The sequence below is a fragment of the Podarcis liolepis genome, assembly GCF_965112155.1.
Source record: "Podarcis liolepis genome assembly, chromosome: 2".
NCBI classification, from domain to species: domain Eukaryota; kingdom Metazoa; phylum Chordata; class Lepidosauria; order Squamata; family Lacertidae; genus Podarcis; species Podarcis liolepis.
This window is the reverse complement of record NC_139555.1, coordinates 57,930,769-57,950,068: the sequence shown is the minus strand read 5'-3', so window position 1 is coordinate 57,950,068 and position 19,300 is coordinate 57,930,769. Positions and strand designations below refer to the sequence as shown.

The 19,300-nt window shown below is 43.5% G+C and overlaps 1 protein-coding gene across 3 annotated transcripts; it reads left to right on the top strand.

Annotated features, from left to right (window-relative positions):
* The first annotated feature begins 2,824 nt into the window (after positions 1-2,824).
* SKP1 (S-phase kinase associated protein 1) lies at positions 2,825-18,588 on the top strand. 3 transcript variants are annotated; one of them, XM_083488270.1, is made up of 6 exons: positions 2,825-3,249; positions 7,033-7,129; positions 10,621-10,694; positions 15,304-15,447; positions 17,569-17,709; positions 18,165-18,588. In XM_083488270.1, exons 2-6 carry the CDS (start codon positions 7,033-7,035, stop codon positions 18,198-18,200), a joined length of 492 nt encoding a protein of 163 aa, XP_083344396.1. In that variant the 5' UTR covers positions 2,825-3,249; the 3' UTR covers positions 18,201-18,588. The 3 variants fall into 3 exon arrangements, with proteins under 3 accessions (XP_083344396.1, XP_083344398.1, XP_083344397.1); XM_083488272.1 differs by having other exon boundaries at positions 3,181-5,491; positions 6,204-7,129; XM_083488271.1 differs by having other exon boundaries at positions 3,242-3,530.
* The last annotated feature ends 712 nt before the right edge of the window (positions 18,589-19,300 follow it).

Sequence of the window (19,300 nt, the reverse complement as noted above, 5' to 3'; positions counted from 1 at the left end):
GAGTCTATTTGTTACTTTGTTCCTGTGCTGTATTTATCACATCTGAGTTTCCAGGTGGTTGCTGCTGTTAAGTTTCTATACCTTATTCTGAGGATCACAGTGCAGTTTACAATACAAAAACACAGGGTTTTTTTAAATCACAAAAATAGATAATATAGTAAGAAAAACAATACCCCCACAGTATTATAAGAAATGCTGCTCAGATTCTCACGATTATATCAAGCAACAGCTGCATAGCTGCTCCCCCCTTTTTTGGTGCAGATGGGAAAGAGGCTATTTGTAAAAAGACAAAACTACTGTAATTGCATGGTTAAGGAACAGAAGTCCAAAAAACAGCCGCAAAATATCAGTCCTGCAGGTTTATTATAAAAACTTTTGGCATGGTATTTAATAGCAGCATACTTGGTTTATAATAATAAATCTCAGCATACTTGGATTGCTATAAAAGAGCATGAATTGTGGCTTCAATAGATAAGAAAATATCTTGCATATATTAAAAGGTAACCAATTTGATGTTAATTTTGCTGTAAAGCACTGAGCCGAGTTATCCAAAAGCAGCTTGCTCCATTTTCTTAATTCCAAGCAGTGGGATTTCCTTGAAAAACAGCCCTTACTATTGTTAATTGCTTGCTTCAGCTAAAGCTGCTATAAGGTTTGAACATAAAGGGGACTCAACAAGTTTTCAGGTATATTTTATTAGTCATCTTTTTGTGTGTGTACATATATACAATAGACATGTTTTAAGGAGGACTGTGTATATGGAATGTGCTGATAGTTACAAAAACAAGAAAGTTAGAAACATGCAAAACTGTCTATGTGATAATCGGTTATGTGTGTATAAACTCCATGAATATCCTGTATACGAACAGCAAATTCATTCTCTTGTGGATCCTTATATAGACAAAATGATACCATGTAAGAGAGGAATTGGCAGCCTTGAGGTAACACCAAGGTTTTCAAAAGTGCACCCCCCCCAAAAAAAAACCCTGAAACAGCACACTGAAGACTGTTTGCCCTGTGGCCATAGAATGCTGACTGATGGTAGTGGGGAATAGAATGGAATCTCTTGGAAGAGGCCAATAGCTGGCTGGCTAGAAGCCTGAACAAGAGCATACCACATTGAAGTGTTTTGTTGCATTTTCCACTTTTATGCCTTGAAAATGAGACTTGGGGTAAGGTTGCGGCTTGCCAAGGTAGTAGACATGCATACTACTACTACTACTAGGAATAATAATTTTTTATTTATTCCCTGTCCAGTGTGCCGTTAAAAGTAACCATTATGGAAACTATCAAGAATTAAATCCAGTCCCCAGTGGTCAGTTTGCCCACTACTGTACTTCCATTTTGGACTAACAATTTACATAATTTTGAGAACAGCAGAGGCTTATTAATTTTAAATGTCCATACATGGATCTGTGTTTTTAATTCACCCTTAGCAGAGTTAAAATGTCCTTGTAGAAATCCCTGTTTTAAAATACTCAGAAAACAAGCTTCAGGAGGCAATATTGCTTGTTCAGGACATAATATTTACAGATGGGAGTGGCATGTGGAAATATTTTTTTCTGGAAGTCCTCAAATTAAAAGAGCTTGTTCTCTGTTATGTGATTTTACTTTGGATTGCACAGCTGTATGTTTCCTGCTGGAAACTGGCCCTTCCCTGGCAACTACTTGCTCCATAGATGCTCTACTGTATCGTAAACAGCATCCTGTCTGCACAGTGGTGGAGATACCTATAGGATGCCAGCAAACGGGACCTGATCAAGAAAGTGCTCTCCCTTGCAGTGGTTTCCAGCAGCGGGTGTTCAGAAGCATACAGGCTTTAACTGTGGAGGTAGAACATAGCCTGGTCCAGAACATAATGACAAGCCATGAAAGCTGTTATGGATGCTTTTTCTTTCAAATAAAAGTGAGCAGTCAACTTAATCGCACATTTTAAAAGTATGGTTAACATAGAGCTTGGCCTCCTGCTGTTGCTGTTTTGCGTTCTAGAGCTATTACATTTTGAGATCCCTGACTGATGGTAAATGCATTTTATCCCAACCAGTGGAGTAGTTTTGTAACTTTTATTAACTGTTCACGCTGTTGTAGGTTGGCCCAAAAGGAAATGGGATCACTCTTACGCACAAATAGCCTTCGTTGTATACTATGCAACTAAATTTAGGGCGACTTGGCTTTTAAGTAAAACACAGCGCTGCGAGTCGGATAATAGACTTCTTTACTTAGAAGCCCTGTTGAGTTTATTGGGATTGCAGATTTTCAGTATAACCCGGTTTACTCAGAAGTATATCTTTCGGAGACATTGTTGCCGGGTTCAAACTCCCCATCAACCCGACCCTAACCATTGGCCATGCCGGCTGGGACTGCCGAGGGTTTGAGTTCAAAAGACAGTTGGCGGGTCGCAGGTTCGACTCCTCATATTCAAGGTTTGTCGCCTTACTTGCACTTTGTGTGCTCGAGGCGTTATACTTCTTTCTCACGCGTTCTCGGGACAATGTACGCGAGCGTGTGGCTCCGGCATAGCGTCTGAACTTAAAAACACCCAAGGTTGGGTCGGTGAATTTGCTGCCGGAGCATCCAGGCAAGACGTCCGACGGATCGGAGAACGCAATGCAGGGGAATAAGAATGATGAAGTCGAAAACGCTCGAGTAAGGGAGCTGGCGGAGCTCATTCACCTCAGAACACACCAGCCGGCGGGCAAGTAGCAAGCGCGCGCAAGACGCAGTAATGTGCGCCCTAGACGTCCTTCCGCTGACTACGCGCGCCGCCGCCGCCGCCATTGTGAGGCGGCCGTTGCCATGAGATTGTTCCCGACGAAGGCAGCTTCAGCTTTTGCCTGAAGGACCCCCAGAGGCAGTAAACGACGTGTAGGTTAACCATCTCCTCCCCCTCTTACATAGGAGTGGTAGTTTGTGCTCTGCTCTCTCTGCCTCTCTCGCTCTCCCAGTTGGAAGAGGAGACAGGCAGGCCTTGAGGGGGAAGAGCAACATAATATATATAGAGAGAAAGAGCGCTTCCTTTGTGTTTGCCGGTCTGCTTTAGTTCAGGCGCTGCAGTAGACAGCCCCGTGCTCTGCGAGGGTGGGGGGCGGGCGGAGGCAGCTCCGAGGGGCCCTCGCTTCAATTCGGCCCCGCCCCGCCTTATCCTTATAAGACGCGACGGCCGCGAGCCGCCTTTAGTAGTCTCGCTGGTTTCAGCCGGGTGGCGTTGCAGAGGGAGGGGCCGAGAGCCGCTGCTGTTGCTGCCTCACGGTGAGTAAGGGCTAGGCCTGGCCTGCGTCTAGGCCTCGCTCCTTAGTTTGGGGGCGCTGGGGAGTTGAGGCAGGAAGCCGCGGAAGGGAAAAAAGGGAGAGAAGTTAGCAGGCGGGATTGGAAGGCCGCAGCGGAGGGAAGGGCTGAGGGACTTTATTTGCAGGTGGTTGCTAAGGGAGCGGTCTCTTCCTCCTCCTCCTCCTCCTCCTCCTTGCTAAGGGGTGTCTCCGCCACCTGCTCCTCCAGCAGCGGGATTGGAGATTGCTGTGGAAGAAGAGAAGGTAACCCGTAAATTGCCTGGGGACAAGCACCCCCCCCCCACTTATTTATGCGTCCCACATCTCTGAAGCTAATAAAACAGGCTCTTTTTATCACTCTTTTTCGCCTTTTCTCTCTCCCCCTCCCCCATTTTTAATGGTCGTGCACAATAAAGCATTAACAAAAGAAGGCGGTTTCGTGTGTTGTATTTCCGGAATAGTTCATGTAGGGGCATGAACTATTCTCTCTCTCTCTCCCCCCCCCCATGTAGACTTTTATCCCCTCCGCTGTATGCGAGTACTCGAGAGAAGGATGGAAATGGGATTTTTTTGTGTGTGCCTGTTGTATATGTAGAACTCGCTCCACCGTTTTGCTTGGTTACCCTACCAACAAGAAATGGCGTTATAAACAATATTCTCTCTTACTCCTTTTTTAAATAAAAAGCCTTGAGATTGGGAGTTTAAAAATGATCAGTAACATAAATTGTGTTTCGGTAGACTGATCCGCTAGCTAGGATTAATCACTGTTTACAACCGTTTAGGTATAAAGCCCCCCCCCCCCCCGATTGAATCTTCCGTTAAATGCAGGGTCAGACTGCTAGTCTGTAAAGAGAAGCTTTTCGAATTTTTGTTTGACAAAGTTATCCTGTGGAAAAGGCCAGGGGGAGCACTTAGTGTGATAGTCTGAGCTCTGACGCATTGCTCTCCACTACTTCTGACTGCGTACTTTGTAGCAGACGCATACTAAAATATCAGTATAAATTAGTTGTTTTCCAACCCATTGTACACAAAGCCACAAAAATCAGTTTTTGCATGGTTTCTCTATTGTAACTAGAATTATAGTTAAATAGCTGAAATGGAGAACTGGGAAGAATAACAAAGTTGAGAGAATAATATGCAGTGTCTTTGGTAACCTTGCATTTTGGTAGAAATCAAGGAAAACAACTATTCAAAGATAGTGTAATTATAGATCATGTCTTCTGGCATAAAACCAAAACTTAATGACAAAATGCTTGTTTGCCCCAACAATTCTCCGCTATTCTGTATCTTTTTTTTTACTGTGCAGTGTACAGTAGTCAGTTGCTAGTCAAGAGCCATACAAAATACTGTCATTCTTTAAAAAAATGTTTCTAATAAACTAGAGCAGCTAAAAGGGCACATTAGAAAATAGTCTTGGTAGTAGTAGTCAAACCAAATTGATGATGCAGCTTCCTGTAACATGATTCACTGTGTATATATGCATACATTGATCTTGAAATTAAAACTTAGCTTGGCCTAGCCTAAAAAGTTTTTTGAAGGGTTATCTTTTAAATATATATTTTCTTCAGTCATACGTAGTGTTGCAAAAGTGTATACTCTTGTTTTCTGTCATTAAATTGCTTAGTGTGTTTGTATGCGACACATTTACATTTAAAAGAAGCACAAGACCCTAATGTTCATATTTTGGAACTCAAAATCTGATGAAGGTATCTTAATATTCTGGTAATAAACTATGGAAGATAAGCAGCTGGAAAAGATTGTGTGCCATTTAATTTCAGTTTGTGATGCACTTGGCATGTACTCAATGTTATGCAGTGGCTAAGTTGATTGCTGCCAAGATCAGCAGTACTGAGAAGGTACAGTAAACCTATAGAATGGGAGGTTAATGCTGTATGGAACAGATTTTGGATCTGTGGACTATTAGCCTCCCTCAAGGAAAAAACGCACTGTGCACCAATGCAATTGTATGAGATGAAGGGAATCTTGTCTGCAGTTCTTTCCCCAGAGTCCAATTCTAAAACTGGATTTGCTTGCTGTATCAATATCTATGAGTCAGCTTTCTGTGAGAGATTTTACAAGAAGTGGCTACTAAAGGGTAGTGAGGTTCTTTAAAAATGTGCTTACCTAGCTGGTAAACGCACAACTTACTGTACTTTGGGGATAGAGTTTATTTCCAGTAATTTGTCAACAAAATTCTGTTAATGATATTTCTGATGTTACATACCGTATTTTTCGCCCTATAGGACGCACTTTTTCCCCTCCAAAAATGAAGGGGAAATCTGGGTGCGTCCTATGGGGCGAATGCAGGCTTTTGCTGAAGCCTGGAGAGAGAGAGGGGTCGGTGCTCACCGACCCCTCTCACTCTCCAGGCTTCAGGAAGACACCCGCAGCCTAGGCAGCCCTGTGGGAGGTCCCGCAGGGATGTCTAGGCTGCGGATAGCAGCCTGCTTCCCGGAGCATCGGGCGCCCTGAAAGCAGAGCGACCTGCGCTTCGGGAACACCTCCACAGCCTACGCAGCCCTGCGGGAGTTCCCCGCAGGGCTCCCCACGCTGCGGATAGCAGCCTGCTGCCCGGCGGGCGGGGTGCCCTGAAGCAGAGCGCCCCGCATGCCGGACAGACATCCGCAGCGTGGGGAGCCCTGCAGGAGTTCCCTGCAGGGCTCCCCACGCTGCGGATAGCTGCCTGCCGCCCGGTGGGCGGGGCGCCCTGAAGCAGAGCGCCCCTCGCGCCGGGCAGACATCGGCCAGCCCCACAAGCTTGGGGGACAGCAGGGAGGTGCAGCGCCGCCATCCCGCTGTTCCTCGACCTGGTTCGGTTTCCCTGACCTGCTTTTGCGGGGGAAATAAAGGAAAAATTTCCCCTTTATTTCTCCCCCCCCCCCAAAAAATAAGTGCGTCCTATGGGATGGAGCGTCCTCGGGACGAAAAATACGGTAGTAAAAATAATAGCCTGTGATTCTTGCAACTGGGTTTTTCCAGAAGTCAATTTGAAAGTCAGAAAGGTTAAAACATGGTGACTTTTTTGAACGAGGTTACTTGGTGTCTAGCAACTTTGCAGTTTTCACTTTGTTATAAAAATGAAAGCTTTCTCTTTCCACTGGGTGCTAAAAGCAAAAATGCATTAAGGAGTTGTTTGAAAGTTCAGCATCATATGTTGGAAACTTGCCTAGAACATAGTCTAGAGATAACAGAAGTCAGGACACTGGCTGAGATTCAAGTTTTGGTGAGGTACGCAAGCAGTTCTCCAAATTTGTGACTGAACATGTATTTTTAAAAATAAAAGTGGTGCACAAACAGGTCAGGTTCAATGAAAGCAATTTCATACTGCACTTTCTATCCAAATGTAACTTGAGATCCCGATTAAACGATACTTTCAATACTTGATTAAATCACCTACTTAGTATTGCATATTCTGGCAACTGAGAAGACATTTTTTAAAAACCAAATGTTGATCTACTGCAAGGGCAAAAGGTGAGCTACAACCAGTTCAAATTTCTTTATAGCCGTTAATGTGTGTGGTGATCTTAGCAATCCATTACTTCTGGTCAGCTCCCATACAGAGACAAAATTTATTTCCCTTTCCGTGTAATCTTATTTTTCAGTAGAAGATGCACTGTGTAACAAAACTGTCCTATAAACAAATTATTTTATTATTAAATTTGTATACCACTTCATTCAAAGATCTGCCCTTTGCAGCATAAAAATAATTTTGTAGCTTTTTATTATTTAAAATGTAGCTAACATTAACTATATTTTTCCACCATAGATGCCTTCAATTAAACTGCAGAGTTCTGATGGAGAAATATTTGAGGTTGACGTTGAAATTGCAAAGCAGTCTGTAACCATCAAGACAATGTTGGAAGGTAAGGGAAGTATGAAGATATGTTAACTTGGAATAGTGGTCTGAAGATGGTTGCTGCATACCAGGAATAGATTAATTCTTAGCTTAACATGAAGTAACTATGGGAATCATACCTGGAAATCTTGAGATACATAAAGGTAAATCTATTTAGGCCATACAATATTTCAGCCACTGTGCATTGTGCACATGAGTGCAACTAACACTTTCTTTTCCCACAAGTGCTACATAGAAAGTCCCTCGGGGGTTTCATGCTGGATGTGGGTGTGACCAATATGAATACATACAGCACCTCCCTATGCACACAGACTTTCACTGCATATAACAGCCCCCACACAGAGCACATTCACTTACCACACATGCAGGTGCACAGCTCCCTTCTCTCTCACACCCTTCACTCCTTTTGTCTTTCTGAAGATAATAGACAGTTTCCTCATTTCCTTGCTATTATACAGATGATAGGAAAGTCCGTCTCTTGATTTCTGTGGTGGGTCACTGAAGAGTAAAAGCGCAATGGCTTTAAAGTCTGAGCAGTTTCTTGTACGATTTTGAAGTAAAACAGCTGTTCGCAGGCACTGCCACATTAGTCATGGCTACCATGAAACGGCAGTCACTTACCTTCCACCTTCAGGGCACTCGAAGCAAATGTGGCCATTTGGTTGGATTCTTCAACTTCTAAACAGAGCTTTTGAATGCAGACTTCTGTTTATGCATTGGTTCAAAAGCTGTTATGAAGATGGGTGACGTATGTTTCAGCTAAATTCTTAAAGGGATTCCCACATGCAGTAAAATATGAAATAAACCTTACTAATCGTTCAGAGGCAATCTTCTATGTCAAATTAGATTGATTGAACTAGGGAGCGGATCTTCAAAGGAATGGAAAACCAGTCATAGGAATACGAGACATTAAAACTGGATGCCACATATCTGATAGAGCTTGAGGAGGATCATGTTTTTAGCCAGGACTGGAACTGTATATGTACGCAGGAGTGTATCATGGAGGTATTTCAAAGCTCAGCATGGCATATTTTTCAACACTTAATAACAAAGCTTTTGTTTAGGACGTAGTGGATGTTCACCGTGCCTGTTCCTGTTATGGCTGAGCCTTTGTAAAGTGATAGTATATATTTGAGTGGGTAGCTAGAATTGTGAGCTGGAAGCAATTAAATTTTGCAGGATGAAAGCTTAATTCGGACTGCCAGCAAATTAAAAGGGAGCCATAGAACTTAACCATATGGCCTTTATGTAAAGTGAATGTTTATAATCCTTAGAAACAGGGATCCAACAGTCTTATGGACTGTTTCCCAATATTTTCTTGTAGCTCTGTTTCTATTTCTGAGTTTTTGGTATTTTTCACATAGAATTTGTATTTTTATATTTCCTCATTGCTGCTAGGTATGTTAGCCCATACAAAGGTACATATCAGAATATGCTAGTAAGACCTGAGCGTCTTGCTATTTCAACATAGTTTTCAAGAGATGCATTCCACTTATCTGGTGTTTTTTTGTGACTCATAAGGGGGAAAGAGCTAGTGTTGGCCAGATAATCTTGGTAATAGGGTAACTAAAAAACATAGGAAATGTGTTTAAAAATTTCTAAAGTATTATTGAAAGCCCCTGAGCCCCTGAGTTGGCACTGCTGTACCAACATTAATGCCTTGTTATTTTTGCTGCTATTTTAGGGCAGTACACAGTTGCTGTAAAACAGATAAATCCATCAAGTAATGGCGCAGCTTAACATCTGTCTTTTAATAATCAGTGGTTCACATTGATCTATTACTTCTTAAGCTCTTAATCTCACCAAATGCTTATGACCTGCTATCTGAAGTTACCACAAAATTGAACATGTGGGCTCCCCCCCCCCCAAGATCATGCTCACGTGATTATCTTCTAGATTTTAGATTGCATTAATCATGATTGGGACATTGTGTCAGCCATTGCTCCATGTGCTTAAAAATATTTGGTTTGACTCAATAGAGCATAAAGATGCTGCATGTGTATCCATGTTGATGTGAGTTTTGCGATGTGTTTAGATAATTACAAGCATCTTGGAAAACTTTAAAAAAAATTTTATTTACTTCATAGCAGTCAGTTCTCTGTTAAGCTTTAATATGGCAATTATGCATTGATAAAAGTACTTCACAAGCTAAACAGCAGCTCTGATTTTACCAAAGGCCATGCCATATTTCCTGAAGTGGAAACTGTTAATGGGGGGGGGGCATACTCTGAATGAAGTACAGTATTGGGTTCATTGGTGTAGATAAGAGCTTTAAGAGGTACTTCTGTATTGGCTACTATGCACAAATGGAAAGAGCAACAGAAGGCTGAGGTTCTTCTTTTGCGCACAGCTCATTTTATGCTATGAAAGGGGAGTGAACATTGAGGAAGGGCTTAAAGGGCTATTTGTACGTGTGCTGATTTGCCTGGGGAAAATCAGTCTTTTTGTGGTTGGAGTGCTTAGGATCAGGGCCTTAGGTTGTGAATCAGAAACTAGACCAAATGGAATCCTTGGGGCTCCTTACAGTTTATGCAGTATGTTATCCTTGTGGTGGTGAATCTTCACACAGTCCATGTGTGCTAGGAGCTGGGGAAGGAGAGGCAGATCAGAACAGAGGAACATATTTTTTTTTTACAGTCTGATGATATACATTCTTGTAAGTAAGTTCCATGGAGTCCTTCCATGTGGATTTACTTCTGTGTTGTGGGTACAGGTTGATGCATTTATTGGTATTATACACATACATTGACTCTTTCTGCCTGGGAGTTGAAGAAGCAGAAGTTCATGTTCACCAGTTGGTCTGTTAGTGTCAACTGTGAAGGACCTTCGTAAACCCACTGTTTCTTGCTAAGGTAGCAACGTCTGTCAACATGGCAGCTGCAGCAGCAATAGACAAAATGGCTTATTGGCTGAGGACTGTGTGAATTCTATGAGTGAGGAAGTAGAGTAGAAAACAAGGTTCTTCCTTTCCCTACCAGACAAAACACAAGATAGTGGCAAAGGCAAACAACTTAAGACTGCAGTTCTGTGCACATTGAACTAGAATGCTTGCTTCATATATGCATATGATCAGACTATGGGGAATTTACCAGCCAAAATATCAGCTGCAGGTCTCTCAAATTACTAGTCAAGTAAGTCAGCATTTCCATCAGTTGCTTAGAGAGAGTGTGAATATTAATTTCTTGGAAATCTTCAAGAAAAGATTAGATGGCCTGACCATCTGTTTTAATACTTCAGCTAGGAATATGTCCTCCCTTGAGCAGGAGTTAGGCAATATGGCTAGCATTACTTCTAACAAAATCAGTCTTGAATACAAATAGAATCAATTTATTAATAATTTGCACTGTGTAGCCTGTGCATTTTGCATAAGCTACATGTTGGAAAAGAGTATATTTTAGTAAAGAACAGGATCTGAATGTACCTATATTGCAGTAGAAGGTGCCCTTTAAGAAATGTAGGGGTCCTGGCTATGTAAATTGTCTTTTTTTCTATTTTCAGATTTGGGAATGGATGATGAAGGGGATGATGATCCTGTCCCTCTTCCAAACGTTAATGCAGCTATATTAAAAAAGGTAATGTTGAACATGATTTTTGTTTTGGTAACATGAGCTTTCAGACTCAACCTTGTTGTATGCAGTATAGCCATCTTTTCTGAAAATGGTTCTTCTATTGTGAGAAGTATATCCAGTACTGGGAAAATTAAGTTATATTTTTATTTGGGATAATATAATACTACATTCAGATAGCGCATCCATTTTTATTACAGTAGTTTTATGGAGCATACACACAACCTTTTAGTTGCTATATGTGGCTTAACTGTTCATTTTACATTTCTGTGTCATTCTAAGCAGCCTTACTTGTTGCCATCTTCCCTATACATGATAGACTCTATATTTGCATTATTTATAAGTTCTGTGTGAGCAACCTCATATAATTCCAGTTGCATGGAGGGAGGAAGAAGGGCCATTCTTGCTGATCCCACCCCCTCTGTTACCTGTCTTTTACTCAGTTATACTACATACCTGAAGCAGGAAGCCTCTGCTTCTTCTGGGTAGAGTTTCCTGTGCAGTTTTGAATATTAGAGCAGTGTTTCCCAACCTTTTTTGGGCAAAGGCACACTTGTTTCATGAAAAAAAGTCTCGAGGCACACCACCATGCCAGATGGGGAAAGGTCACTTTTTACTTATGTAAAAAAAAATAAAAAAATAGTTACAGCATAGAAGGTAATGGTTAGGCTAGCATCCTTCTTCCAAATATGCTAGGTTTTTATTTGCAGGGACTGTTCTACATGGGAAAGCATTCAGCACTGTCATTCTCCCATCTGCCATCTGAATTGGTACTATTCTGGGTCAACTTACTCTGCTGCATGTGTAGATGAAAATGGCACCAAGTGTGGGGGAGCAGGCAGAACAGGTTTCAGATACAGGATATTAAGCATACACGTTCCTCAGATTGAACTGGTTGCTTGCTTTGCAAGTTTTCATTTCCCAAATGACTGCCTTGGCAAGCGCAATACCTACCAGGCTCAACGCCGGTCTCGCGCTGCCGCTTCCCGCACTCTCAAGGACCCGGGAGGAGGAAGGCGTGAAGGGAATCCCGAAGGCGCGAAAACCTTGCGCATGCGCAGGCCTTCTGCCTGCGACAGCCCAGTAGGCCGGCCAAAGCGAGCGGCGATGGGATGTGGGAGGGAGCTCGCTCGCCGCCCCGCGTGTGCCTATGTGGGGCACGTTACAGCCCCGTGACGTCAGCGCCACGCAGGCAGCCAGGCAGGCAGACGGCGAGAGCCCCGCGCTGGGCGGCCTCTCCTCGCCGCCGCCGCCCCGCCTCTCGCCGCCCGACTCGCCCGCCTCCCTCCCACGGCACACCAGGCAACGTCTCGTACCGGTTGGGAAACACTGGTTTATCTCTTTGATGTCTGATGGGAGGGCATTCCACAGGGCGGGCGCCACTACCGAGAAGGCCCTCTGCCTGGTTCCCTGTAACCTCACTTTTCACAGTGAGGGAATTGCCAGAAGGCCCTTGGCACTGGATCTCAGTGTCTGGGCTGAACGATGGTGGCGGAGACGCTACTTCAGGTATACTGGACCGAAACCGCTTAGGGCTTTAAAGGTCAGCACCAACACTTTGAATTGTGCTCGGAAAGGTACTGGGAGCCAATGTAGGTCTTTCAAGACTGTCGTTACGTGGTCTCGGCGGCAGGTAGCAGCGCTCACAGCTTACGGACTGCACCGTGTAACAGGTGTCTGGCCCAGCAGCCTAAGGCGGACAAGCCACTGAAACAGGCATTCAGAATCCATTCATTTCATAAAACCTGCAGGGCTCAATCTCTGTGTTTGTGTATGTGTGTGTTTCTGTTTTGCCCAAGGGTCTGGGGGTGGGAGAGAGCTCTTTAGCATGATGCTTTTAAAACAATTAAATTATCAACAAACAAACCTGATGATACGAATAGCAACGTCAGGTGCTAGGGGGGGGGGGAGAATGGGGCCTACTCAGAAGTAAATACTGCGTCCAGGCGCAATTAGCGCTGATTTAAGGTGGGAGAAATAAGAGCATGCTGCCTGCGTCGGATACACACTCGCAGCCTCCCCTTACACAAGGGTAGCAGCTCAGGGAGCAGGTGGAGAGGGGATTAGACGCACACCCTCCGCGCTACACGGCAGAAGGGGGAGGGAGGAGGACAAGGCCATTCTCCATGTACAAAGCGGGAGGGGGAGCAGAAATGCGCGCCTCTCTCCCAGCCCCACATTCAACAAGAAGAGTCCCTTGCAGAAAGGAAGGGGGAGAGGCCCGCCGCCGCCCCACCACCGCCACCCTCCCATTCATAGCCACACACTCGGCGGCGTCAGGCTGCGACGCTGGGTCCCCGGGGACTGAGGCGCGTAGCAACCCCAACACCCAGAAGCCCGCGACTAGGCCTCCGCCCTGAGAGGCCGGCACCAGCCGAGCGAGTCCCGCACGAGCACCAAGGCGCCGCTGGGGCCGCCGCCGCCAGGGTCCCCTCCCCCCACCCAGCCAGGCGCACGGCAGCGGCAATGCGGCTCCCTAGGCTGCGCTCTCACCCAGCGGCGGGCAGGGCCTAGTCGGGTCCCCCGGGAAGGGGGGACTTCGAGGGCCGCGCGCGCACACAAAAGTTGGGAGAAGTTAAAAGCCCGTCACTAGCGGCCGCGGAGGAGGGAGAAAGAGAGAGGAGGCGACACCGCCGTCCCGTCACTCCACCCACCCCAAATCTCGATTCCTTCCGAGGCGATTGTCAGGCAGGCGCTCCGCGCAACTCACTCTCTTCCCTCAGTCGGAGCAATCGTTTTTCTCCACAGAAAAAAACGATTGGGGTCTTGCCACACAGTTCTCCCCCCGCTCCGAAGAAGAAGCCACACAGCATTCTCGCCTGGAGAAAAGGAGAGACGGTCCCTCTCCCGTCTCTTCCCCCCCCCACCCCCATTGTCAGCCACGCAGCTGCCACCCCTTCAGTCCTTTCTATCGAGGAACGACCTTCCTCCATCCCTCGCTTTTTTCCCTCTCTTTCCTTTTTTAAAAAAAATATTTCCTCTTCCCCTTCTTTTTTCCACCCTTTCTTTTTTCTCTTTCTCCCCCCCCCCCCCCGCCCTCCTGCCTTGCTGGGTTAAAGGATTTGAGCAATGGGTCTGGAGGTGGAGCTCGTCGGAGGATTAGCCCGACTCGCCCGCCTCCCTCCCACGGCACACCAGGCGACGTCCGGCGGCACACTACTGTGCCGCGGAACACCGGTTGGGAAACACTGTATTAGAGCTCTGCTGGATCAGGCCAGTGGCCTGCATAGTTCAACATCTGGTTCTCAACAGTAGCCAGCCAGATGCCCATGGGAGGTCTACAGACAGGACCCGAGTACAACAGTGCTTATTTGTGATTCCATGCAAATTTTATTCAGAGGCATACTATCTCTGACAGTGGAGGTAGAAAATAGCCATTGTGGCCTTATCATACATTTAATTTGTCAAATCCTGTTTTAAAAGCCTTTCAAATTGCTAGCTATCACTTCATCTTGTGAAGGTGAATTGTGTAGCTTAACTGTGTGCTGTGTAAATAAATATAGTGGTACCTTGGTTTACGAACTTAATCCTTTCCGGACGTCCGTTCTTAAACCAAGGTGTGCTTTCCCATAGCAGTGGGGGGACTCAATTTACAAATGGAACACACACAACAGAAAGCGAAACATGTTCTGCTTCCAAGGCAAAGTTCACAAACCAAAACACCTACTTCTGGATTTGCAGCATTCTTAATCCAAGTTGTTCATAAACTAAGCTGTTCTTAAACCAAGGTACCACTGTACTTTATTTTGTCTGGTCCAGATCTTCAAGCATACAGCTTCACTGAATTGCCCCTATTACTAGTAATATGAGAGAGAAAAACTTCTCCCTGCCCACTTTCTCTATACCATGTCTGTCATGTCTCCCCTCCCTTTACCTAACCTTTTCTCTAAACTAAAAAGCCACACAAGTTCCAACCTTTCCTCATAGGGGAGTTAATCCAGCCCCTTGATAAATTTGTTTGCCTTTTTTTGAACCATTTCCAGCTCGACAGTACCCTTTTTTTGAGGTGAGGTGACTAGAACTGTACACAATGTTCCAGATGAGGTTGCATCATAGATTTGTATAACAGCATTATGATATTGACTCTTTAAGCATGTATAAATGTTTTAGGATTTAACTGGTTTCAGATAAGGCAGCATTTGTGAGCCAGTCTTTTCAAATTTTCATTCTGTTTGACTTATTTGTTGCTTCTTCCCACTTAATCTTTACAGTAGTTCTGTCAGTTTGAAAGTACTTAATTGGCATCACAAGATTGAAATGTGAGAAAGCAGTTCAGTATTAAGTGTGTGAAATCTTGTTTACAGCATTTGCAGACTGTGTTTTGAGATTATGCTACTGTCAGTTCTTCCCCCCGAAAGGTTTGTATTGAGATAATTAGGAGCAGCTGGTGGTATGCTTAAAAATGGCAGGATGTTTAGTTTAAATTAGTAAAATTTCCAGAAAAGATGAATGTTTTAACAGTTCTGTGTTATTGTATTAAGTAGTGGCTGTGCAAAAAGATCTCTGAGCACTGATAAAACTAATTTGCTTGAAGTTTTAAGAGCAAATGTTTATTTTAGACCAAATAAACAAGTATGAAGATCTTTCATAAGCTACTTTACTCTAATTCCTTAAGGTAATCCAGTGGTGCACCCACCATAAAGATGATCCACCTCCCCCTGAGGATGATGAAAACAAAGAGAAACGAACAGATGACATCCCTGTGTGGGACCAAGAATTTCTTAAAGTAGACCAAGGAACTCTCTTTGAACTTATCCTGGTAGGTTGGTTTTGTATATTCAGGTGGTGCCAGGTGTTGTTGTAATGAACTTTGTAGATCAATGGAATATTACATGGTATTATAGAAATTTCTAATACGTTTTGTTTTGGAGAAGTGAGAGCCACCATGTGTTTGCTGGGTCCTTGTCCTTCCTGGCTTATAAGAGTAGCCAGGTGGGAGGAATTGCTGAGTGGGTAAGGGAAAGGTGAACAATTCTTCAGCAAGATGAAGTTTCAACCTGCCTAAGTAGTAAGACCTTTGCTGAAAAAGCCCTCCCAGAGTCCCACTAGTCTGGATAATTATTAGCCGGTCTCCAATATTCCATTCTTGGACAAGGTGCTGAAGCATCTGGTGGCTTCTCAGCCTCATGAGTTCTTGGATGAGATTGATTGTCTAGATCCATTTTAGTCTGGATTCAGGCCTGGTTATGGGAAAGAAATGGCTTTGGGTCCCTTGGTGGATGACCTATTCTGGAAGCTGGACAGGGAGAGTGTGCTGGACCTCTCAGTGGCTTTTGAGACCATTGACCATGGTATCCTACTATTATGAGACTTGGAGGAACTGTTTTAGGGTGGCTGTGGTCTATCTTGGAGGCCAAGCCCAGATGGTGGTCCTGGGTAACTCCTGTCCAATATTTTGATTGTTGGCTTGTTGCTTCCATTCTGGAAATATCTGATCTGGCCACTGTGATCCATAGCTTAGTTACATCCCATTTATATCAAGCTTTCTGTGGGTGTGCCATTGCACAGTTTTTCGAAACTTCTGCAGTTCAGAATGCTGACCAGAGCTGGTTACAGGAAGAACAGAAATTCCTTATGTCAACAGTTCCACTGACTACTGGTTTGTTTCTGGGCACATTTCAAAGTGCTCATTATGACCTATAAAGCCCAATAAAGCTTGTGTCCAGGCTATCTGAAGGACCGTATCTCCCTCTATGAGCCTGCCTGGGTTTGATCTTCAGGGGAAACCTTTATTTTGGTCCTGCATGCATAATAAAGTCACACTTCAGCAAGTGAACATTACTTCAAGCATACATGTAAACTAGACGCCTGCAACTAAAGGACACGGCCAAATTTTTGCTGCTGAATCCATAAATGAAATGAAGTGGCATCTATGACAATACTTGTATGAGTAGGACTCTGTTTTCTTGCTCCTAGGGCCTTTCAAAGCAAACTAGCTGACTGCTATGGCATAAATGTTTAGATTTGGTGTATTATAGATGCATGCTCCATAACTGAATGACCATGTGTTCTGAAAATGCTTAATTCAGAGGCGGGCAACTTGAGACCCTTCAGATGTTGTTGGACTATGCCTCCCACATTTCCAGGCCAATGCGGTCAGTAGTCTAGAGTGATTGAAGTTATGAATGGGACATCCTGATGGGACGGTGTGTCTCTGGTCTAGAAAACAATGCACTGACTGCCAGTGAGCTACCAAGCCCAATTCAAGGTGACAGGCTGGCTTAGAAGGCCCTAATCTGATTGGGACTCAAGTAGCTAAAAATGCATCTCCCCAGTATCAACCATCTTGAACCTTATGATTGACATGTTGATGCTGCTAGATGAGCACTGACCTGTGGCGGCCTTCTTGGTAACTGTTCTTCAATGCCCTCCTTGGTGAATTGTTTCTTCCTCATTATTAATATTCAAGAGGAATTTAAAAACATTTATGTTCACCTGGGCATTTGATAGCTGAAAGACAATTTGCGGCAACCTTGAAATTAATAGCTGTGATATGTGACTGTTCTTAAGATGTTTGATATATTTTTAATTTCTTAAAATTGTATCATTTTGCTGTTTTATTATTTGCCACCCTAGGCTCCTTGAGTGGAAGGGCAAGATAGAGTTTTAATTGATAACAGTTCAGCACCTGGGGTCCCCCGTCTGGCTTAATTGATGGTCCTTGTAAATGCTAAACAAAAAAGTATCAATAAAGTTATCTTGATTAAACAAAAAACCAGACATCTTACTATAATATCATGCAAATAAGTAAATTACAATGAAATGGGAAATGTCTTTGTTATTGGCTGTTACTTTATATAAATAGAAACCTGATGGTATAGTATATTTTGGTGGTATTGCATTGAGCACAAGACATTAAATTGGTCTTTCCCCCCTAAAGGCTGCAAACTACTTAGACATCAAAGGCTTACTTGATGTGACGTGCAAGACAGTTGCAAATATGATTAAGGGAAAAACACCAGAAGAAATCCGCAAGACCTTCAATATCAAGAATGACTTCACTGAAGAAGAAGAAGCCCAGGTATGCCATAGTTTTTACCTTGGATTTAGTTGCTCTGCATAAAACAGGATCTGTACTACTCATTTTTTTGTAGTCCTTTGAAGATACATGATCTCATCGGTTGAGCAACAAATCACTGGTGCTGGACTCTGTGTGACATTCTATCCCAATTATTGTAGTCTCACTTAGGATTCTGGGTCTTTGTCATAATGATCCTCACAAAGATAAAGTACTTGCTCAAAGCTTGTTATGTGAAGCTAAGATGTGCCATATGAGAGGCATGCCATGCATATAAGTTTTCCTTCACACTTTTGTATGGTGCTCCTCCTGCCCACATGCCTGATAAGCCTGTATGGAAATAGCCTCAATAGAAAATAAATACCATTCCCTTGGTTTCAGGCATGAGTACCATTTCCTTTGCTTTGCACACTTTCAGAATCCTTAAGTAATGTAATAAAGGCTGTCTTGATTTTTAGGTACGCAAAGAAAACCAGTGGTGTGAAGAAAAGTGAAGTCTTGTGCCTGACAACTGACACTGTAAGGATCGTTCCAAATACCAGTTGCACTGCTCTGTTTATAACTGTTAATATTAGACAAATGCAGCAGCAAATGAAGTTGTTCTTGTAGGGTGGTGTTCTCTTTGCATGTGTAATATTTGAATATAGATTTAAATCCTTTTGGCTGAGTTTCTACCAGTGTAATCCAATGTCCCCATACTTTTCCTCTGATACCAATAAAACTAAACTAAGTGTGGACTCCGTATGGCAATTCGCACCGCAAGCTAGCCTTTCCATGCTTTTAAATGTGTCACTGTATCATTTAAAATATATAGGATGTCAGAAATTCAGCAACCTCTGGCACTGTAAATAAAATCAATTGCAAAAGTTTTCTGAAACAGAATTAATGAAGCCTGTTTTCATTCACATCCTAATGGCTTCTTAGAACAATGGGAAGTCTTGAAAACCCAGTTGCAATAATTGTTTCTTCAGTTCTGCACCTTTCTTTGTTGGGGACAGGTGACAACTGCCACAAACCATGTTGGTTTTGTTAGCTAAGGGTCAGTTCTCTAGAGGCGTAATGTAGAACTGATTTAGGCAGTTAGAGGTAGACAGTTAAGCCCATTTTTGGCAGATAACAAAGATCATGCTTCTTTCTGGAAATCACAGTTTAGTTGCTTAGTCCCCCGAACTAGCAGATTAAATCCCACTGTGTGATCAAAAGAGATTACCAAAGCTAAAATTCCATGGATAGTACATGTTGGTGCTTGCTATGTTAGGCAAGCTGCTGTATTTTCCTGTAGTTTAAAAAAAATTCTTATTGTTCTGTGAAAGTCTTAGTCTGCAGTGTTGTACATGAAGTCAGATTGCAGTGACTTGTCACTGTGCATACGCAGTATGATACTGATGTTGTGCCATTTGATGGTTGTTTAGGAAAAAACCACTTGCAAGTAAGACTGTTTCTTTTTTCCAGTTTCTACAGTTCCCCTGTAGGAATTAGGATGTTCATATGTACTAAGCATTGAGGCATCCCCTTGGCTTGTATTGCATTCCATTTTCTGTATACACACTAGAATAGAACAAAACCCTAATAAATATACTTCAAAGATCAGTGG

What these genes read in the sequence shown, in the direction of transcription:
- SKP1 (XM_083488270.1), top strand. Translation starts at nt 7,033, where the DNA reads ATGCCTTCAATTAAACTGCAGAGTTCTGATGGAGAAATATTTGAGGTT. An exon ending in CATCAAGACAATGTTGGAAG is followed by an intron (nt 7,130 to 10,620) that starts GTAAGGGAAGTA and finishes TTCTATTTTCAG; the next exon opens with ATTTGGGAATGGATGATGAA. An exon ending in ATGCAGCTATATTAAAAAAG is followed by an intron (nt 10,695 to 15,303) that starts GTAATGTTGAAC and finishes TAATTCCTTAAG; the next exon opens with GTAATCCAGTGGTGCACCCA.